The sequence below is a fragment of the Penicillium taxi genome (genome assembly GCF_028828555.1).
Source record: "Penicillium taxi strain IBT 34144 chromosome Unknown utg000002l_segment0_segment0, whole genome shotgun sequence".
Lineage (NCBI taxonomy): Eukaryota > Fungi > Ascomycota > Eurotiomycetes > Eurotiales > Aspergillaceae > Penicillium > Penicillium taxi.
Window position 1 is genome coordinate 68,140 of NW_026643204.1, and position 19,699 is coordinate 87,838.

The 19,699-nt window shown below is 46.1% G+C and overlaps 7 protein-coding genes across 7 annotated transcripts; 5 read left to right on the plus strand and 2 right to left on the minus strand.

Moving 5' to 3' along the window:
• Positions 1 to 751: 751 nt before the first annotated feature.
• On the plus strand, positions 752 to 1,387 carry N7495_001971 (uncharacterized protein; the record flags this gene model as incomplete). Its single annotated transcript, XM_057204641.1, has 1 exon — positions 752 to 1,387. One exon carries the CDS (start codon positions 752 to 754, stop codon positions 1,385 to 1,387), a length of 636 nt encoding a protein of 211 aa, XP_057065248.1.
• Positions 1,388 to 2,435: 1,048 nt separating this feature from the next.
• N7495_001972 (uncharacterized protein) lies at positions 2,436 to 2,720 on the plus strand (the record flags this gene model as incomplete). The annotated part of the gene is made up of 1 exon (XM_057204642.1): positions 2,436 to 2,720. The coding sequence occupies one exon, from the start codon at positions 2,436 to 2,438 to the stop codon at positions 2,718 to 2,720; it is 285 nt and encodes a 94-aa protein (XP_057065249.1).
• A 135-nt stretch (positions 2,721 to 2,855) lies between these two features.
• Positions 2,856 to 4,477, plus strand: N7495_001973 (uncharacterized protein; the record flags this gene model as incomplete). The annotated part of the gene is made up of 2 exons (XM_057204643.1): positions 2,856 to 3,358; positions 3,451 to 4,477. 2 exons carry the CDS (start codon positions 2,856 to 2,858, stop codon positions 4,475 to 4,477), a joined length of 1,530 nt encoding a protein of 509 aa, XP_057065250.1.
• Positions 4,478 to 6,037: 1,560 nt separating this feature from the next.
• N7495_001974 (uncharacterized protein) lies at positions 6,038 to 6,530 on the plus strand (the record flags this gene model as incomplete). The annotated part of the gene is made up of 2 exons (XM_057204644.1): positions 6,038 to 6,295; positions 6,465 to 6,530. The coding sequence occupies 2 exons, from the start codon at positions 6,038 to 6,040 to the stop codon at positions 6,528 to 6,530; spliced, it is 324 nt and encodes a 107-aa protein (XP_057065251.1).
• Positions 6,531 to 7,398: 868 nt separating this feature from the next.
• N7495_001975 (uncharacterized protein) lies at positions 7,399 to 7,602 on the plus strand (the record flags this gene model as incomplete). The annotated part of the gene is made up of 2 exons (XM_057204645.1): positions 7,399 to 7,412; positions 7,434 to 7,602. The coding sequence occupies 2 exons, from the start codon at positions 7,399 to 7,401 to the stop codon at positions 7,600 to 7,602; spliced, it is 183 nt and encodes a 60-aa protein (XP_057065252.1).
• Positions 7,603 to 7,881: 279 nt separating this feature from the next.
• Positions 7,882 to 8,415, minus strand: N7495_001976 (uncharacterized protein; the record flags this gene model as incomplete). The annotated part of the gene is made up of 2 exons (XM_057204646.1): positions 7,882 to 8,091; positions 8,233 to 8,415. 2 exons carry the CDS (start codon positions 8,413 to 8,415, stop codon positions 7,882 to 7,884), a joined length of 393 nt encoding a protein of 130 aa, XP_057065253.1.
• A 183-nt stretch (positions 8,416 to 8,598) lies between these two features.
• On the minus strand, positions 8,599 to 10,411 carry N7495_001977 (uncharacterized protein; the record flags this gene model as incomplete). The annotated part of the gene is made up of 2 exons (XM_057204647.1): positions 8,599 to 9,142; positions 9,204 to 10,411. 2 exons carry the CDS (start codon positions 10,409 to 10,411, stop codon positions 8,599 to 8,601), a joined length of 1,752 nt encoding a protein of 583 aa, XP_057065254.1.
• Positions 10,412 to 19,699: the final 9,288 nt, after the last annotated feature.

Sequence of the window (19,699 nt, forward strand, 5' to 3'; positions counted from 1 at the left end):
TCACAGCTTCCCCAGTAGCGCGCCTTTTTCGGCTCCTGTAAAATTCAATAGTTCCTCTTATACACGTACTGTAATCCATTTCATTCCTCTTTTTCAACTAAATTACGGCAATACCAAAATCGAGATGCGTCATCCCAAAGATTAAAACTTTCACCATATTAAAGCCATTACTGCTATGTATGTAATGAGAGAACTGTGCAATAGGTTGCTGATATTCTTACAATGATATTCGAAATCAGATTTACGTCCATACTCTTCGACTTGGAGTCCCGAACCCTGAATTGAAACATACTAATTCAGATGTGGTATATACGTTGATCACCGGGTTTTATATAATAGAAGCGTATGTTAAATGATGCGGGTACTTTGTTTTTGTAAATTACAGGAAACTGCTGTATATACAATACTATTCTACCCCCTCTTCTACCCACTCTTTTTCCCCTTCTTCTTTCCCTTGGAAATGACTGTTGAGCGGCGCCAACAATCGAAACCGAACATCTGTTTCCCCTCTAACTAGCGATATTTCGTTAAACCCGGGACTAGCCTTGATCATTATTAGCATTTCTCCTCAAGAATGCAGTGCCTAGGTATCCCTATTGACCATCGATTACGGAGCATCATTCGTGAAACACCGTTGATACATACGAATGGGGCAGATTCTAAGCACATCAAAATTCTCTAAAACTTTGGGATGTACATCACAGTTGGTGACTACGAATATCCGTTATATGACCTTAGTTTTATCCTTGATATGGCGCGGCCGAAATCGAAGGGAGGCGTATCGATCGTGTTATTACAGCCCCACTCTAAGCAGGACAACTCGAACGGCTTTCTGGCAGACAGGCGCGACTGCAAGACTCTTGAAGCTTTATCCGACTTGATAACTGCAGTGAGTAATGCCAAGTTGGGCTTTGACGATATCAGCGTATTTGATGCCATACCGCTCCTCGACGAGACCGCCCAGGGCCCAAATATCTCAATCTCAACACGTATTGAAGATGCACACAGCGTATTCGCGGACATGGTTAAAGCTAAACGTCCAGAAATTGTGCTATGCTGCTTCCAGACAGAGACCCACAATACACTTGCTCGCCAACTTTGCAGTCGTGGGGTGGGTAAGAGTTTTAATGATGATATGACCACGCCAAAGCCTATTGAGCCAGGACTGTGTCTTAGGCGCGTCAATGCATTTCATCCGAGCTATGCGGTCAATCGTTATCCGATATTTTGCTCTTTTAAACAGCTACTTGTTCTGGAATTTACGAAGGCTTTTGCTCTCTCAAGGCATAAATGGACAGAAAAGCCATGGATGGTGTCGCTGAGAGATGAATGCCACTGTATGGCCAGAAATACTAGTGATGGTAAGTCACACTTCAGTTGGTGGTAATGTTATTACTAGTTTTGACTTGATCGAATCATATAGTCAAAGACGATCAAAATCGTTGGAATCCACAATATCTTAAATAGCGTTGGGAAGTTCTTCTTGCGTCCCTGAGCAAAAGCTTTGAAAAGTGTTTCTTTCCTGACGTTGGTGATAATTTGTCCGAGATAACTTATGTTTGCCTTGAGGGCTCTAGCATCACTTGGCTATGCTGCTATATTGCCTGGATTCTCGAGAAACTTTGCGATGACGATTATGCGAGCTCGAAGGTACCACAACAATTACTAAATAAATTTCAAAGCTGGTGCCAAAAAGCCTGGCCAAAAATTAAACTCAGCAGCTCTAGTGGTCCTGGATATTATTACCATCTAGAGCTTCTGCTCAAAAAATCTGCACAACCAAAAACACTCCCAAAACGACTAAAGAACAGATTTTATAGCCTACTTCGCAATCTGAATCTCTCTTATGAGAGGGTTGAGAGCAAGCATCCGAGCAAAAAATATGACCTTTTCTCTAACAATGTTGCTAAACTATTTGCGTTTCGATGGTTTGCAGCTACTTTTGAAGATTCTCTAGAAGAGTTTCTGGATGATAATATTTCCCAAAATCAACCTGGACTTTGTCAACAAGTTGCATATTTATCTTTCAATTGAGAGACTTTGATCGACTAAATTGGGCTTTGTGAATCTGCTCGTTGATTTGAATATTACCTGTTACGTATCTTTTTTATCTATTTCGTAGCTAAATGTCAGACACCTAGCTATAGGGATCTTCATCTTGCTATATTGCTAGAATATTCCCTTTATTTTGTGTCTTTTGTATGGATAGTTTTCTCGAATTCCAAGGCAAAAAACGGCACTATAACCTGGAGCGACTCATTCACAGATATCAGGGAGTATATTACAGTTAAGCAGGGATTACTAGGCAATGGCTAAAATTAAATAAGCGCGTTTTAAGCTAGGGTTTGGGAAGGAAAGTCAAGAGGTAAGAAGTAAATCTGATTTCGAATATTACTGTATCAGCTACAGTGTGATATTCCCCAAGCTGAAGAAACATGCCGTCAGTAGCGGTTGCTGGTGAAGGAAAGGAAATTCGGGTCCTGCCCATAGTTTGTAGAGAGGAGATCTTGGGACTCCACCGCGCCGTTTTAGGTCCTTTCCATGGCCGTAGAGAGGAGGTCTTGGGACTCCACCGCGCCGTTTTAGGTCCTTTCCATGGCCGTAGAGAGGAGATCTTGGGACTCCACCGCGCCGTTTCAAAAATCTATTATACATGGATTGGGTCACACACAAAGGTAGCCCTGGAGGCAGCCCTGCAGGCTCACGAGCTCTCGGACTAGTATATAAGTAGGTATACCTAGGTTTATCACTGTCTAGAACCACTGAGCCTTGGAATCACTGAAATCATTTCTCATACATTCTAAAATCTAAGCATTCTGGAAATGCCCTCAGATAAAAACTCAAAAGCCAAAAAAATGGAGAGACGGGGACGGCTCCTAACACCTGAGCCTAGCGTTGAGCCGGATGCCATTGAAACCAAATTGTCTGTATATCCGAATTTGCCTTCCATCAGTGAAGATGATGGAACTTCCTCTGTTGAGGAAGGTGATACATCAATGGACGAGGCAAGTGAAGGAAACGATGCCAGGCCTACCGAGAGTGAACCAGATCCTCTCCCACAGCGGCTGATCACGATCATACAAGAATTATGTGTGGACTCGAGTCTGGCCTTTCAGGAAGAATTCCTTCAGGCCACACCAGACTACCAACACTGCCAGGACTTTTTTGATAACCTCAACAAAAGAATTGAAGAATCTAATAAGGAGAAAGATGCCGATCTTACCGAAGGAAAAATAGACACAGAAACTTTCATTGTTAATATTCGCACCTTCCGGGAGCACGCAGGCAGTTGCTATGATAAAAAAGATATTAAAGGTTGTTGGGCCGCATTCGATTCATGCTCTAGCATACTAGATGGGTTCAATAAAAGATATCATTTACCCCTGTCTTGGAACTTGACTGAAGGTTGGGCGGAGAAAAATTGGGGTCCTGACCTAGGACAAGTTCTAGTCCAATGGAAAAGAAAGCAGCACCTCCAGAAGAAGGATTTGAAAGAGACAAAACTTCTAGTCAGAGTGATATTTCACCATTGGAGTTACTCGAATCTCGGGCAGCAGGGCAGTACAGTCGTCATAAAGAGGGAGAGGTCTTGTATTGGTGGCCTAAGGGTACAGGATCACAAGCTTTTGTCCGTTATGGAGACCCAGACACGTCAATCTTTCGTATTCGAGCTGGGTCTTACCAGCGCTATAATCCATTGAAAGTTCCGCAGGTCTTCACCTCAGAGTGCCGCGGCACAGCCAAGGTAGTGGATGAGACGAAGACCCCAGCTCGAGAACTATGGAAGTATAATCGGGAGGATGTGGCTGACATTCTTGGGGTTGCTTGGAAGATTAATGATGATGATGAGAGTGATATCGATCCTCTCTCACTTCTTCGACCTGGACGGGGTGTAGTCTATCCACAAACCAGAGCTCTGGTTCTTTGGAAAGATGGCACAAAAACCCTCGAGGGAAGAGCTTTCATTCGTCGTACTCTTCAAAAAGGCGACTACGCAATTTATCAAAAGGCCGAGGAAATGGAGAATGATTACCGGGAGTTACATGGTGACTTTAACGAACAAGTGGTTAGTGAAGGAGATGAGAACAGTGAGAGTAACAGTACCAGCGATAACGAGAACAATGGCAGCAATAACAGCGACGCTGATAGCGATACTGATAGCGACAGTGAGGAGAAGAGAGACTATTATAGAAAGAAGAAACACAATTCATCGGATGAGAGGCCTCGGCGCCATGGTTACAAGAAGGAAAAGCCCAAGAAGACATACAGTGAGCCACCTCGAAGCCATCATCGTACGAGGGAAAGATCCCAGAGAATGTATAGCGAGCCCCTTCCGAGCCGTCGTCAGAGCCAGGAAACCAAGGATCAGATTCTCATGCTTGAGCAACAACTCAAAAAGCTCAAGAATAAAGGAAAAGCTCCAAGACAAAAGAAAAGACAGGGAGCAGGCCAGGGTAATAGACACGAGAAGATATAATGGCCTGAAAACGAACGCCATGGACATTTTCCAGGCTCACATACTGAGTATGGTGCTCTCCTGTTCTGCTTATTTTGATTCTTTATGTTTGATATTTCTGAGATTTCACATATAAGCTGGCCTTATGTATGTTTAAGTTTAGCTGCTCTACTCAAATTATCTCTTTCCACACCATACACACACAATTTATTAACGCCCGGCGGCTAAGCCGAAAGGGCAACTATCTCTGATCTACTATACATGTCATATAATATAAAGCACTGTGTCTCCGCAGAGTTCATACATAAAGCCTTGCAATAAATGTCATCTCAGATTTCCATATCGCAGCGGATTCTCATGGGTTAGTGATTTTGTTAGTAGGCTGGCTTGAAGGCGCTTCTCCAAGTGTTCAACATCCTATCTTCGGCAGTTGAAGCGCGTCTACCATCTGGAACACGAGGTGGTTGGTGGATTAGATCGGCAAGAAGGGAGGGGGATTTAAGTTCGTCGGCATGGTTTCCACACCATACACACACACAATTTATTAACGCCCGGCGGCTAAGCCGAAAGGGCAACTATCTCTGATCTACTATACATGTCATATAAAATATAGCACTATGTCTCCTCAGAGCCCATACATAAAGCCTTGCAATAAATGTCATCTCAGATTTCCATATCGCAGCGGATTCTCGTGGGTTAGTAATTTGGTTAGTAGGCTGGCTTAAAGGCGCTTCTCCAAGTGTTCAACATCCTATCTTCGGCAGTTGAAGCGCGTCTACCATCTGGAACACGAGGTGGTTGGTGGATTAGATCGGTAAAAAGGGAGGGGAATTTTAAGTTCGTCGGCATGGTTAGGTGGCCTCGAGTCGGCCCGTGGCCATGGCGAATCGTATTGAGGCCCGGACCGCCTCTAAGTTCGGCGTCCACTTTTGATCATCGGAAGGCGACTTTCCTCCTAGGGAGAAGGATATATTTCCTCGGTGGGTGTTGGTATATTGTAGTAGTTCAGTTCGGTGCGCTGTCCATTTTTGACATCGAAATAGGAAGTGTTCCACGGTCTCTCTCGCTTGTCCACACGCACACTGGTCCGTGTCTGCTACGTTGATTCGATGGAGATATCCATTGAGTCTTGCCATGCCGGTTCGGAGTTGAGCCAGCACGCTCGCTTCTTTCCACGATAATTGGTCATACAGCTGTCGGGTGTGTTTGCCAGGGAGTGCTGCATCAACTCGTTTTGCGTGTCTCCCTATGTTTACTGGTAGTTCATTGCTGGGGACTGCTTGGGACCGTGCAATATTCAGTGTTGTTGACTTCATTCTCGGGACGCGTTCTTGCGGGAGAGCATCTTCTTGTGTCGCGGCTCTGGCCTGTTCTTTAGCCAGACCTCGCAGTTTATTGTCTTCGCTCGCTGAGATCCACCGAATACTGATCTGGTTTCCATTTCTCTATAGCTTTCTCATCAACTTATATAGTTGGCAGACGAATTCCTGGCCTGACTGTTGTCGAGGATTCCTTAGTGTCAGAGCCGCCGCTTTATTGCTCGTTAGCAACGTAATCCTATACTGTTTCAGTCCAACTACTATGCTTAGTGCATGTGCCATCGCTGCTAGCTCCGTGGAGAAAGGATTTTGCTCTGCTCTTACGCCCAATGTGACGGAAGAGGTTTTCAGTTTCAGTTTTCGATACCGAGGTGGCTGCCTCTCGATTGCCACCCCAAATCCGACCAGCCCGTTCCGTGCTGAACTGCTGGTTACGATCTACATCAATCCGGCTGGTATAGTCGGTGATTGCGAAGTTGCTTTAGCGCTAGTCTATACGCGTGCTTCCCATGGTGCTAATGTGAATGGATTGATGGTTTCTAGTGTTTCTATGTTAATGTTCTTTAGTGCGTCTGCTACCTAATATAACGGCGAACGATGGAATCTTCTGAATTTCTTGATCCGTGCTATATTCCTACGGAGAGGGTTGGTTTCTGGCAGGGTATGTATGTCCGTCCACATTTTCACAGCTCGTCTCCAGAAACGTTGTTGAACAGTGGCAAGGTGGGCCTCTGCCTCTGCTACACTGGTCGTAACTATAAGGAATGTTCCTATAATCGCCTGCGCTCCTACCCTTTGGACGCGGTTTATCGGCCCCATGGCCTTATCCTTGTAAGCGTGCATCTAGACATTAGACGCGTAGTCCACGACCGGCGCCACCGTTGATGTAAATAGCTGCCGCGCTGTCGCTGGCGATAGACTTCGAAGTCGTCGAAGCTCCATCGCGGCCTCTAGGCCCTTAGATGCTGCCCTCGCAATATGCTCCTTGTACTTGAGTTTCGTGTCCATAAGGACGCCCAAGATCTTGACATATTCCTTGGGCTCAATGGTTTATCCCTTAATCGTGAATGGCCCTTGGTCTAATTTATGAGCCTTAGGAGCAAAGTATATAATGGCTGTTTTATCTGCTTCGAAAGTCGCTCCGCTCCTTTTCTCCTAGTCGAGTGCTTCATTGATAATTGCTTCAATGCCTTCCTGGTTGCCTTAAGCGGTGGGCCCGGTCACCCATGCGGTAAAATCATCCACGAACGCCATCGCTCCGCCCTAGCTATTAATCTGACGTTGAACGAGGTCTATATTAAAGAAGAGGAAGAGGATCGGGGACAGGGGTGAGCCCTAAGGTAGGCCAGCCTATGGAAGGCTATAGACCTCTGACACTTGCCCATTGATTTGAATGGTCGCCGTTCGTTCCGAGTAGAATACTTCGACCCACTGAAGCAGGTCAACTGGTATGCCTCGCGCTTTCATTCTCTGGAGCAGTCGTTCTTTGCACACACCGTTGTAGGCGCCTTTGACATCGAAGCTGATCAAACTCAACACCCGTCGGCCACACCAAGCTATATAAATCTGCTCTTGCAAGAGGACAAGCGCCTGCTCCGCGGACCGTTGTTTTCGGGCTCCGAAATGGCTGGTCGGGAGTAAGCCTTATGTCTCTATAGCGTGCGAGATCCTTTCTGCAGCCACGGATTCCAGTATCTTGCCCAGCGTCGCGAGGAGCGAAATTGGCCTCCATGCCTTCGCAATGGTGTAGTTTTCCTTGTTCGGCTTTTTGAGCGGTATAATCTTTATATGTTTCTACTATCTCGGCAACTTGCCTTCTTCCAGTAACACCTAGAACAAGTCGAGAACCCTGTGCTTGACTATGGGCCACGTCATCTTCCAGACTATCGCTAGTAGACCATCTTCACCCGGCGCCTTCCATGATTTCGCTGTAAAAAGCTATCGTTCTACCTCCTCTAGGCTGATAGCAGGCATTCCCACCGGCTCTCTTTATGGCCTAGTCCCCTCCTCGTCAATAACATCAGGCAAAGGGGGGAAGAATTTGGATAGCAGCTCTTCTGCTTGCTCTTAATGATTCGTGGTGGTAGTCCCGTCTGCTCTAACAAGCTATGGTAGCTTCCCAAATGCTGCATCCTCTCCTGACTTTAGGTATTTAGCGGCTTTCCAGATATTATCGTTGTCTGCGAGAAACTCATTCCAGTGCTTCTTCTTTTGTTTGCGGATGGCATCGTGGTATTGTTTCGCCGTACTTTGGGCTATCTTTTCCAAGTACGGTATATTTCGTCCCACCCGGCGCTCCGAGCGAGCATGATTTCGCTAGTATATGTATATCTGGCGTAGCTATGTTAAGTCAGCTATCCACCATTATTTCGCGTGTGGTGATGGCTTTACCTTTGGAGTCAAAGCATGCACCGCCTCACTAACCACCATCATTAGTCGATCAGTCTTCTGCTATACCATGCGTCCTGATGGAGTGGCGGTCAGAGCATTCGCGATTCTAGCATTAATCCCTTTCCATGGTGCGTTCTTTAGCAGAAGTCGTTCCTGATGCTTCGGGGCTGACCATGGTGCATCAATCATAGTCTTAATAGCGCGGTGATCTGAGCCGTGCTCTGTCCCATGTATCGCACACTTGATCATTGAACCTGTTAGATTATCAGAGGCCAGGACGAGGTCGATGGTCGACTCGTAGTCCCCACTCTGTCTACTACCGTGCTATGTCTTTGTACCTCGTTTAAGTAAGCTGCTAAGAGCAAACTCGTTCATGAGGTCAATGATTGGATCCGCTTCGCCCTATCTTCCCAGGGACACCTCGTCTCCTCCCTAGAGTTGATCATGGCGGTTAAAGTCTCCCACAATCATGACCTCCACCATAGCGCCTGTGTCTCGCCGCACCTTTGCAACTGCCTTTCTTAGATGATCGCACGCGTCATTCAATGCCGAGGCATCTCCCCCCTCGACATAAACTGATGCCATAAAAATCAGTCGCTCGGGGAGCCGAATGACCGCCGCCGTAAGATCCGGCGATTCTATAGCCACCTGCTCCGCTTCTATCTCTTTATTGACCCAAAGCATGCTTCGGATCGCCCATCTGCCTTCCCTCCAGGTGGAAGGAACCATCTTCGTCCACTTGTGATGTCCCATCGGGGTCGTTAAGAGCCTACCATGGATTCTCCTCGCTTGGGGTTCTTGGATCGCTAACACCGCTGCGTCTCGAGTTTGTTCGTCATTCATCAAGCTGTCATGTACCACGCCCTGTTTTCTCACGTTCAGTTGGATGATACGGAAAGGTTTACTCATGACTTGACGGGTAGAGCTTCCGGCAGTTCTTGCTGTACGATTCATGCGGGCCTCCACACGGAACACACTTTAGAACCGTTTGGTTATAGTCACTATGGCGATGGCCCTCCATAGCGCATCTTGCACACTTCTGGACGTTCTTACACTGGAATGCCTTATGTCCAATCTCCTGACAATTGTAACATTGCTTCGGTCGTGGACGATATTTAAATGTGCTAGTCACGCCGGATTCTCCCCCAGCGTGGAAGAGTCCGTCGGCCAGGAGCCTCCGCGCATCAGTGCCTCTGGTTAGGTAGACAACCATCGACCCGTAGGCCTTTACGCTTTCTTTACTGCTAAGCCACGCAATCTTAGCAACGGTGACTTCGTTCTCTTCGCTGAAGGCCGCCATGGCACCAGCTCGGATCTCGTCTTTTTCGTCCAAAACTGCACCCTTGTTGACGCTGTCGACTTTGATCGGGTACAGCTCGTCACGTAGCACCCGGGCTCCTCCGCCGATCTTCGCTTCCGCCACTTTCTTGACTAGCTGGTGTTCGGCTTCATCGCGACATACTATTCGGATCCGGTGGTTGTTTTTCGGATCCACTGTGACGGCGCGGCAGCGCCAGTGCGCATGCTCTTCCATACTCCGGATCTCTGTTTCAACCGCCGCCCGGATCGGACCTGCGGACTTCTTTTCACTTTCATTATTGACCATCTTCGAGGTGTCTATTGTGCAGTACAACGTGTCGGTGAAGGTGGACGGTGTCGTGTTCAACGATGAGAGTGTTCGTATATTGCTTAGGTGGCTGGTTGGAGGGGTGCGGGCAACATCTGCATAGGACGGAGATCCCATGGTGGGATCTGTAGGGCTGATTGCATCACGCAAGGATTGGATTTCGCGAAGGATCTCATCGTGGCCTTTCTGGGCGCATGGTTCGGAAATGGGTTGCGGTGTAAGGGGTCTATCCGTCAGGTTTTGTAGCTCATGTCGAACTTCTGCGAGGGCGGCGGTAAATTCTTCTTTGACTTTCTGAAGTTCTTCCTTGTGCAATTCGTCTCGCCGTCTGATCTCCTTCCTGAGCTTGACAAGTTCCTTTAACAGTTCTGAAGCGCTCGGGTCCTCGCTCTCTGATGCTGATTCCGATGTTACCACTTCACGTTGGGGTACTGGCTTGCCCTGGGTCTTCTTCCGTAGCGGACGTGCGTTGCTTTGCTCGATATCGAGTTCTTGCTCCTGGGCAAAATTGTTAGGCGGTCTAGTGGAGCGTCTCGGTCTCAACAATCGCGGTGGAGAGTTTTCGTGTTCGTTGCCGTCGGGCGGTTCAGGGGTTCGCGCCTCGGCCCGTCCCGTCATTTTCGCTGATGAGGTACAGTCGAATATTTAAGGTTTTTTTTTTTTTTATCAGAGGTACGTGTGTTCCATACCATACAGTGAGATTCAAAATTGGTTTCCATACTGAATTCGCACATTTTCTTTCCCAAACCCTGTCTTGAAACGCTCTAACCCATATACGGTTAATAGTTCTCTAAAGTGTATTTGGATAGCGTTTTTGTAATGTACGAACCACGCGTTTATAAATACAAAATGTAAAATACTGGAAACTGTATCTGTGTCATGTGCACACCCGACTCGTTTTTTACGAGTCGGGTGTGCTTCACCGGTTCTGCCAATTTTTTTTTTTTTCACCGGTTCTTCCAATTCCACATTCCATTCTATTTTACCCAATATCTCCCACCCACCATGCCTAAAACCTTTGAATCGACTAAGGCCCATCTCTCTAAGGCCTTTGATGCGCCAAACGCGAAAAAAACCCAAATATCTCTAAGATTGCGCGCGAATTTGGTGTCAATCGACGTACTCTCCATAACCGCGTTAAAACCAATGCGACCGCGAAAACTCAACAAAAACCAGTCAATAAGGTTTTTACCGATATCCAGGAGGAGATTTTAGTACGCTAAATTACCCAGCTAACTGATTGGCGTATGCCACCAACACCAAAACAGGTTGAGATGTGGGCAAATCGCCTACTTCAAGATTCTAGTTCTGAAGATACTAAGGATACTAGAACTGTTGGGCCAAATTGGGTATATCGCTTTACTAAGCGTCTTCCTAAAGGTCTAAAACTAGGTCCTTAGAAGCAGAAAGTCAAGGATTCTAAGCGAATGATGGCTAAAAATCCAGCTAAGATAGGTCATTGGTATGATCTGCTTCGTGGTATGCCTTCGCGGTTAATCTATAACTTTGATGAGTGTGGTTTTCAACCTAGTGAGGTGTCATAGGTTAAGAACACCTGACAAATGATGTTTAGTGTAGGATCAAGAGTGGCACTATACAAGTAGAGCCTAAGTATGATTTCGTGAGAGCGAAATCATTATAGTCTTTTAGCTCAGTAGAATGGACGTGAACATAGGCACGATCCCATAACAATATGGTTTATAGGTCCTCTTCGTCAACACAATGATGAACGCACACCATCTCTACCACTCTCTTCCTCTAGTATTGAATATACTCCGCCAAAAACCTTAGTACGACTTCAGATGAACCAAGAGAAGATTATCAAGCATATTGATATAGACCTCCTCAAACTAAGGGTTTAAAGGGGTCTTAAATATCTTACTCGCCATTCCCAATTGATCCAAGAAGAGTATCGAAATCTTAAGATTACGGTTGAGAATATTAGGGTTGCGCAAGAACCAATTCGGCGCTCTAAAACCAAACGACAGCTTAACCAACCACCCCTCCAGCAGACTGGTGTATTAAACCTACACCATATAAAACGCTTTGTGAAAATCAGGAAAACCAAGGAGGAGTTACAACTAGAAAAAAAATTACAAAACAGGCCCAAGAAGCTCTCTAAAAGCTCAAAAACAGGCCGAGGAGCAGGTTCAAGAGCAGGTTCAGGAGCAGGTTCAGGAGCAGATTCAGGAGACAATTCAGGGGGAAATGGCCAAATATTGGAGGCGATGGAAAGGGATATACTATATTTTAAACAGATGCAGCAGAATTGTATTTAAAGCAGAATTGATAGAGAGAGAGTAAAATAATATTTTAAATTGGCAGAACCGGTGAAATTGGCAGAACCGGTGAAGCACACCCGACTCGTAAAAAACGAGTCGGGTGTGCACATGACACAGATACCAAATAAAAATTCGAAAGTTTCATTGGATCATTTAGTCTTGGCAATATAGCGAATTCCATTTATACCGATCGAAGACTAAATGCTATCGTCTGCACTGGTAAGAACTCATCTTTTTTCCCTAATCTAGGAAAAGCCCTTTTGAAAAAGAAAACAGAATTCTAGTATTTGCGGAAGAGGCGGGCAAAGAATGCTCGTCTGCGGTATCGGCCAGGTCGAGCAAAAAAGCGCTTCTTTCACCAGTCATTGAAAGTAGACATTGAAGACAGGGTGATTAGGGCCTAGTTAGAGGTCGGCACGGTTTTACGGATATCCGTATCCGTAACCGTAACCGTAGAATTTCTACGGTTACGGATACGAATAAAATCTCTACGGTTACGGTTACGAATAAATGCCCTCTATCCGTAGCTTATATCACGTGTCTAGAACCACATGCAGTTCTAATATATATTTCCAAGTCTATAGAGTTATAAATCTCATGTAATTCTCAAGTAAAAGAAATTTCAATTAGGAATCAATATTATATACATCTCTTAACAAAACTAACTCTCTCATGGTCTTACTGTTCAGAGATTGTCGACGAACACCCAGGATATCCCTTACAGAACTGAAAAGTCTTTCAACTGAAACCTCAGCTGCTGGAATACCAAGGTAGTCCCTTGCAACTGCTGCCATCCTGGGGTATTGATCCTTATGAGCGTTCCACCATGAAAGCAGCCACTTAGAGTCATCTTGGTCTTCTATTAATCCTTCTACTTGAATAGGAGGCTCATCAAAATAGCGATCAATATCAGAAGCCCGAGATACTTCTTGAGAATGTACTTTTTGTAGAAGACGAGCTCTCATACCTGGTCGAGCAGGAGGATCCATAGTTCTAGAAGTAGAACTAGAGATGGAGGTAGCCAAAGGGGGATATTTCTTATGAAGAAAGACCTTAATGCTCTGAATGATTCCTTGGATTAGACATGTTCATTGGGTTGGGTAAACCCATACCCAACCCAACCCAACCCACAATGGGCTGGGTATGGGTCAGAAATTTTACCCAAAACCCATATGGGTTGGGTATGGGTTTGAAGTAAAACCCACACCCAGCCCATAAACCCATCTTTTTGCCAAGACTTTTATTTCACGTGATATTTGTCACCTAGTTAGTACTAGATTGAGGCAAAAATTAGGCACTAAGGCACTAATTACCCTAATTTAGTTTAGGGTGAGGCGAAAATCAGGCATTAAGGCATCAAAAATACCCATATGGGACCCATACCCAACCCATACCCACGTGGGTTGGGTTGGGTATGGGTATGGGTTTACCTTACCCCTGATGGGTTGGGTATGGGTATGAATTTTGACCCATACCCAACCCATGCACATGTCTACCTTGGATAACCCCATCTTCAAGCTCTTGTTCTAAAAGAGCAAATTTGACACGTGGATCAAGAGCAAGAGCTATATAATAGATATCTTGCATATCCATAAGATCATAGTATTTCCTATACTTTTGCATTCCAACCAAGACAGCAGAAGAGATATCAGGACTAAGCCCTGTAAAGTCGCCTTCAAAAGAAGCTGCTTCTATAAGGAGGTCATGCAATTCATAGTAAATAGGAATTACTAGACTTATATGAGGTTGCCGCTGAGAGATAAGTTGGGTAAACTCATAGAATCTTGAAAGAACCATGGCAAGATCACGAAGATTAGACCAATCATCATTTGAAAATGGTATCAGCTGATTCTGAACATTATTCCAATGTTTAATCTACTCTTGAGCAAGGATAGCATCTTGAATCATAAGATATGTCGAGTTCCAACGTGTCTCGATATCATACTGTCGATCAACTACGTTGAAAGGACAGGGTTCACACGTTGCACTATATACACTGGAAAAGGGTATGGTTCGTCCTAGATTCTTAGTATATACGTTGTGCAAAGTGGTGTGAAATGTGTTCGATTCATGTAGCTACTTGAGTTCCTAATATAGTTGTTCCCCCGTGACTCGGGGGTCTGTTTGTTCCGTTCCGGGTTTATGGTATTGCATGATTGCAATATCCATGTTCCGACACTGGAGCAACTTTAAAATCTCGAGTCGCTATATACATGGATCGATAAAATAAATGAATGTGGATAGGTGCACGATATGCCCCCGAGTGCCCTGCATATTGTATCTGTTGGGTGGCCGATTTTTGTTGAAGAATCAGCCTTTATGCGGGGTAAAGAAAGTGGTGAGTGGAAAAAAAAATAATAAAAAGTGGACAACACGAAAGTGGGCTTTTCCTAGAGAAGCTAGTCTCTATTTCGTCTTCTATCCGTGGTCCTCTCTGGCGGCATTTTACTGATCCCCTGAGATCAGAATGGCAAATGGTATTCTGTTGCCTTATTCATGATAACGGCGGCGTTCGCAGGTTGAGCCGTTGCTAATTCCCGGAAAAAGGATAATATGGCGGACTGCCACATGGTGTACCCTCCTTCTGAGGATTCCAGTCTGCATAAGGTGTTCGGGAAGCGAATCGGATGCGGTAGGAGTCTGATTTGGGCGTTGTGCTTTTCCCGCTGGACGGCTATGTATTCCCTGATAAGCTTTGGGTCATATTTCTTGTCCGTTTCGATCCCCGATTCCGTCGAGTGGATTGTGATTAGCTATCGGAATGCTATTATCAGGTTGCTAGCTGCCGCCTGGGCTGTTTCGGGTGCGGTTTCTGCCTAGGTGAACGCTGCGTTGGTTGCTCCTGGTGTGCCAAATGGTGCCGATAGTCCTTGACTCGCATGTGTTGCGGCAGGGTCTGTATTTCTGGCGTAGTCCATAAGTATGTGGAATGTCTAGCTATCGTATTAGATTCCGAATAGTGGTGGGTGACATGTGGCTTTGCTAGCCCCTCTACATCGGTTGCATTTCTTGCTGGCTATGGTATCGAAAAGGCAGTTGAACGTGGGAAATGTTTCTCCTTCCTAGTTTATGTTTTCGTGTCCAATGCATCCAATACACGTCATGAACTTTGGCTGTTCTGGTATCGCCCGTGGGGTTGTCGGCGATAATACTATGGCGGGTTCCGCTGGCACTGCTGGTGCTCCTGGGGCTGGGGCTGGGTCTGCTGCTGGAGCTGGACCTGCCGCTAGACCTGCCACTAGACCTGCAGCTTTCGCTCTTTTAGGTCCTCTTGCTCCCTTTCCTTTTGCTTTCGTCACCCTTCCGGCCATCGATCGGGTGGTTTGTAGTGGCTTCTGGGGGTGGCGTTCTTGTGGGAAAAGGAAGGTTTTCGGCAGTTGGGGTCTTCAGATAATGGGTGGAGGAGTGTTCGGGTGATAGACGAACGGAGAAGGAGAAGGGGGCTTTTCTCTTCTTTTATTTCTGGGAAAAAGGGCGATTTCCGTGTCTGATGCGGGGGAAATCAGGGATTTTTCCTTTGACGGTATCGTGTGATCTGGTTTTCTGAAAGGAAAAATGGCCTGGTGTTTCCGTCGCCGAATTGTTATTGAATGGGTGTATGAAAGAAGTATGTTGGATACCGAAAAATGGTTGAAAGAAAGTGGTTGGCGATGATATTTTTAGGGCCGTTTGTTATCGCCGGGTGATGCCCGATTTATGGTGGGTTATGTGGAGAGATTTTCCTCTCTTTTGACCCATTCGACGGTTTTCAAGTTGATTCTATTGGAGTCTATCAACTTCGTCAGTGCGTCGTAGGGCTTTGACTTGGTTATTGCGTCAGCCGGGTTGGAGTCGCCTTCGATCCAGAGGATCTCTATTTGTCTTCGCTTATATGCCTCACGGAGTGCCATCACATTAATCATGAGTCGTTTTTCCGTTGTGGAGCCTAGTTTCACGAGACAGTTATATAGGGATTTCGAATCTGTGCAAATGGTGAGTCGGAGGGTGGTATTCAGTATCCGGTCTAGGCTCGTTTTGATGGCGATAGCAGCATCAAAACCATTGGCCATTGCGTATAGCTCTGACGCGAGCACGCTCCGGGTAACCCTCTTACACTTAACGGATGCCTAGTGTAGGATGTTAGCGTTTTTGCCCTCGGCTTCTGGGGTTGCAAGGACAATAACGAAGCCAATTTGCGATGTGAGGTCCAGGTTATTTGCGAACGATGCATCCACGAATGCCAATATTTGGAGTGATTCGTGTTATAATGGTATGAATGATAATCCTCTCGCTGCATTTTGAATCTGCCATGATAACCGCTTATCCAGGTTATTTGCATCATCAGCTGTTAGGTTGATGATTTAAGCTGCGTGACTTAAGTTAAACGCGGCTTCTGGCTGTGAGACGGTCGCGATGTAGGCACCTCTCGCGCGTTAGGCAATGTACTGCTCCTTGATTTTGGCCGGTTCGTGCTGGGTTTTTCCAATTATGGACAACTTTTTATATTGCCATTTTTGGGATAGCGTGATTCCTTCTGGGTTCAAAGAAATCATTCCTCTATTAAACTTCAAGGATGTTCCGTGGTCGAGTGTCTCACAGTCTTTTACCAAGAACTTCGCTTTGTCTAGTTGCTTCTGTTCATTGGTTGCGAAGGCCAGGTTGGCTAGGAAAAGTGTATCATCCGTCTATAGTCCAACGATTCTAAATTCCCCTGTATTGCTCTAGTGTAATAAGCAGGGGTTATATATCAATATTGTCATTCCCAGTTTCTCGATATAGTGCGAATGGTATGTTTTAAACTAATGATTTCCAGCTTCAGGGATCCCGTATAATGGTCTGATCACCCTGAGTATCGAGTCCTCTAGTAATCCGAACAACTCCCGGAGTTCACGCGGTGGGCGTGCGAAGAATTTTCGGTTCAGGTTGGTTGTGGATTGCATATAAGCCTAGGAGATATCGCGGAGGTAAAGTTTCATATCCGGTTACATCGCCGCTATAGCCAAGATGATTCGCTGGCTTGCGCGTTGGATGGTGGGTGATTGGGTGAGAATCGTCTCTTTGCCGGCATCGTTGAACGCCTGGACTACTAGTCTCGATTTCTTAAAGGCTTTCTCAGTGCCTGGGTGCTTGATTTCGTCCACGAACCGTGAGTTGAATATCCGGGTTCCTGGTGGGACGTCGCTTCGTCTTGCGAATTCAAACACTCCTTTTTCTAGTAGGCCCGAAATCTCCTTTTGCCTAGATTTCTTGAATGGCGTGTGTTGTGCGATTTATAGGTGGATTATCGGGATTTCAACATGCAGCATTTGTTGGAGGCGAGGTTTCTTTGGTTTAGGGGGTTCCTCTTTTTCTTTGTGCGATGCTCTTGTCTCCATCCTCTCTCCCGCCACGTTCGGCCTTAGGTCGGCTGGGTTCTCTGTCTGTACCCTTGTTGGTTCAGGTTGCGCTTCGGTTGCAACATCTTCGATGTCTATGTGGTATGGCTTTACGACAACCGATCGGAAGGGAGTCGGGCCATGTGGTAGGTTCAACGTGCAAGTTTCGCCTTCAAGCGCCAAAAGCGCGAAAGGTCCGTCCCATTTCCCAAGTTGTCCGCCATTTCCTTCTCTCCATACTAATATAGGCGAGTTTAGTGGGAGGTTATGGATTGCGGTGACGTTGGGTCCGTTACGTGTCGCTAGGGCTTCGGACACGTTTCTTGTGGCGCGCATCTTCTGGATTTCCCCCATCGCCTTTCGAATGGCAGTTGCTCGTTGGGTAATCGTGGGTGATGGGGCGTCCAGTTCTGTCATACGTGGGTATGCTCCAAAGACGAGAAGGGTGGGTATTAGACTATGTGGGCCGGATATGTCGTTCGCGGCTTTTACAGATATCTGAAGGGCGATTTCCCTATTAGTACTAGGGATCTCGTTCATAATGATTTCGTATGCCCTTCGGATCTGAGCATGGTATCTTTCGACGAGTCTAATAGAATTATGGGATTCTACTGGGACAGTTTTGACTTGGGTACCGAGTGTCTTCGTATTCTGTTTGAATTCCCTGGATGCGAAGTTCGTGCCTAAGTTGGTGGTAATTAGGTCTGGTGGACCAAGGTATATGTCAATCCAGCACTGGCGTAACATATCCCAAGTATGTTTCGCTGTCAGGTCGCGTAGCCATCGTGCTGCTTAGAAGCAGGTTGCTTCATCGATCACGTGGAGGATTGGAGAGTTTTCAATATATATTATATCGATGATAATGTTGTAATTGAAGCGAACAGTGTCTAGATCTTTGATGGTAAACCGAAACCTGCCCGGGGAACGTCCGTATCTCTGGCAATGTTCGCATACTTTTGTGAGTTGTTCGAGTGCTGCGACATTGGTGTTCTCGTGTCCTGAGGCGCGTAGCAGCCTATATAGGCGAGGGACGGACGGGTGTCCAAATCTGCGGTGTAGTCTTCGCAGCTCCGTGTCAGTTAAGTAGCATACGATATCGGTCAATCGGCTCTCTATCGTGTCATTTCCGGTTATGTTTGACAAATAGGCCCTGAGTGATTAGTCCCAAACCATGAACGGATGTCCAAACTAGCGTATGATCGGGACTTTTAGGCCATCTTTTCGGACAAGGAGGTTCTCCAGATTGTTCAGGTAGATGCCTAGTCTATCCATGTCTGTAAGGGATAGGAGGAATGGTGTATCCGAGTAGAAAACGTGGAAGGTGAGTGTACCGATCGGGGTCTCTAATGTGACCGAACCAGCCGACAATGCTTCTCCGATTCCGAAGCGAACCTTGATCTGGTTGGCTGTGGAAGTATCTAGAGTCGCTGAGGGGTCCGAATTTTGTAGGGCCAAGAATTGGTTGTGCCCGGCGGTTGATACACGGGCTGCTCCCGTATCAATGATTATTCCTATGAAAGTCGTCGTTGTATACCTGGTTTTTGCCGTTGCGGTTGCGTTATAACTGAACGGCGATTCCTCCTCGGTTCCTGTCCAGGGTGTGTTTGGTCCTTGGGCCATGGAGTTCTCCTATTATGTATAGGGAGTTTTTGCGAGGGTTTCTAACATAATGTTATTAGAGAGCTCTGTTGTAAGTTATTCCGCAAATCCTGGCGTTAAGGCTCCGTAACCAGTCGTGAAGAGGATTTCATTTTCTGAGTCCGAGTCGTCTTCGGGTCCTATGCTTTTCGTGGTTAGGTAGTTGTTCAGGAATATATCCATTTCCTTATCGCTCTCATCATCGGGTGTCGGCTCCTGGTTCAGTGGTCCTTCCATATCGGTGATGAATTGCTGGTATACGGGTTTATAGCTTCCTTATTGATTTCTTTGAAATTTGCTTTAGAATTGTTCTCAGGCCGCGTCTCTTTCTTCCTTGGTGTGGTTATATGAGATACAGTCTGGTTTATAGCAAACACCACATTTCTTGCCGGTTCCCAGTCTATATTTCGTTCGGGGAGGGTTCGTTGATCGTCTAGGCGGTTATTTTATAGGGTTTGTGCGCATGAACTTCCTTTCCATAAAGTTTGTTGTAGGGAGTTCCTCCGCCTGGAATACGGATGGGTTATTGGTGGCAGGCTCCTTATATTTTCTCTCGTTTTCCTAGGTAGTTATCGACGTCTACATTCCGTTGATGAGTCCCAGGAGGTTCGGTGGTAGGTGTGCTAGGGTCA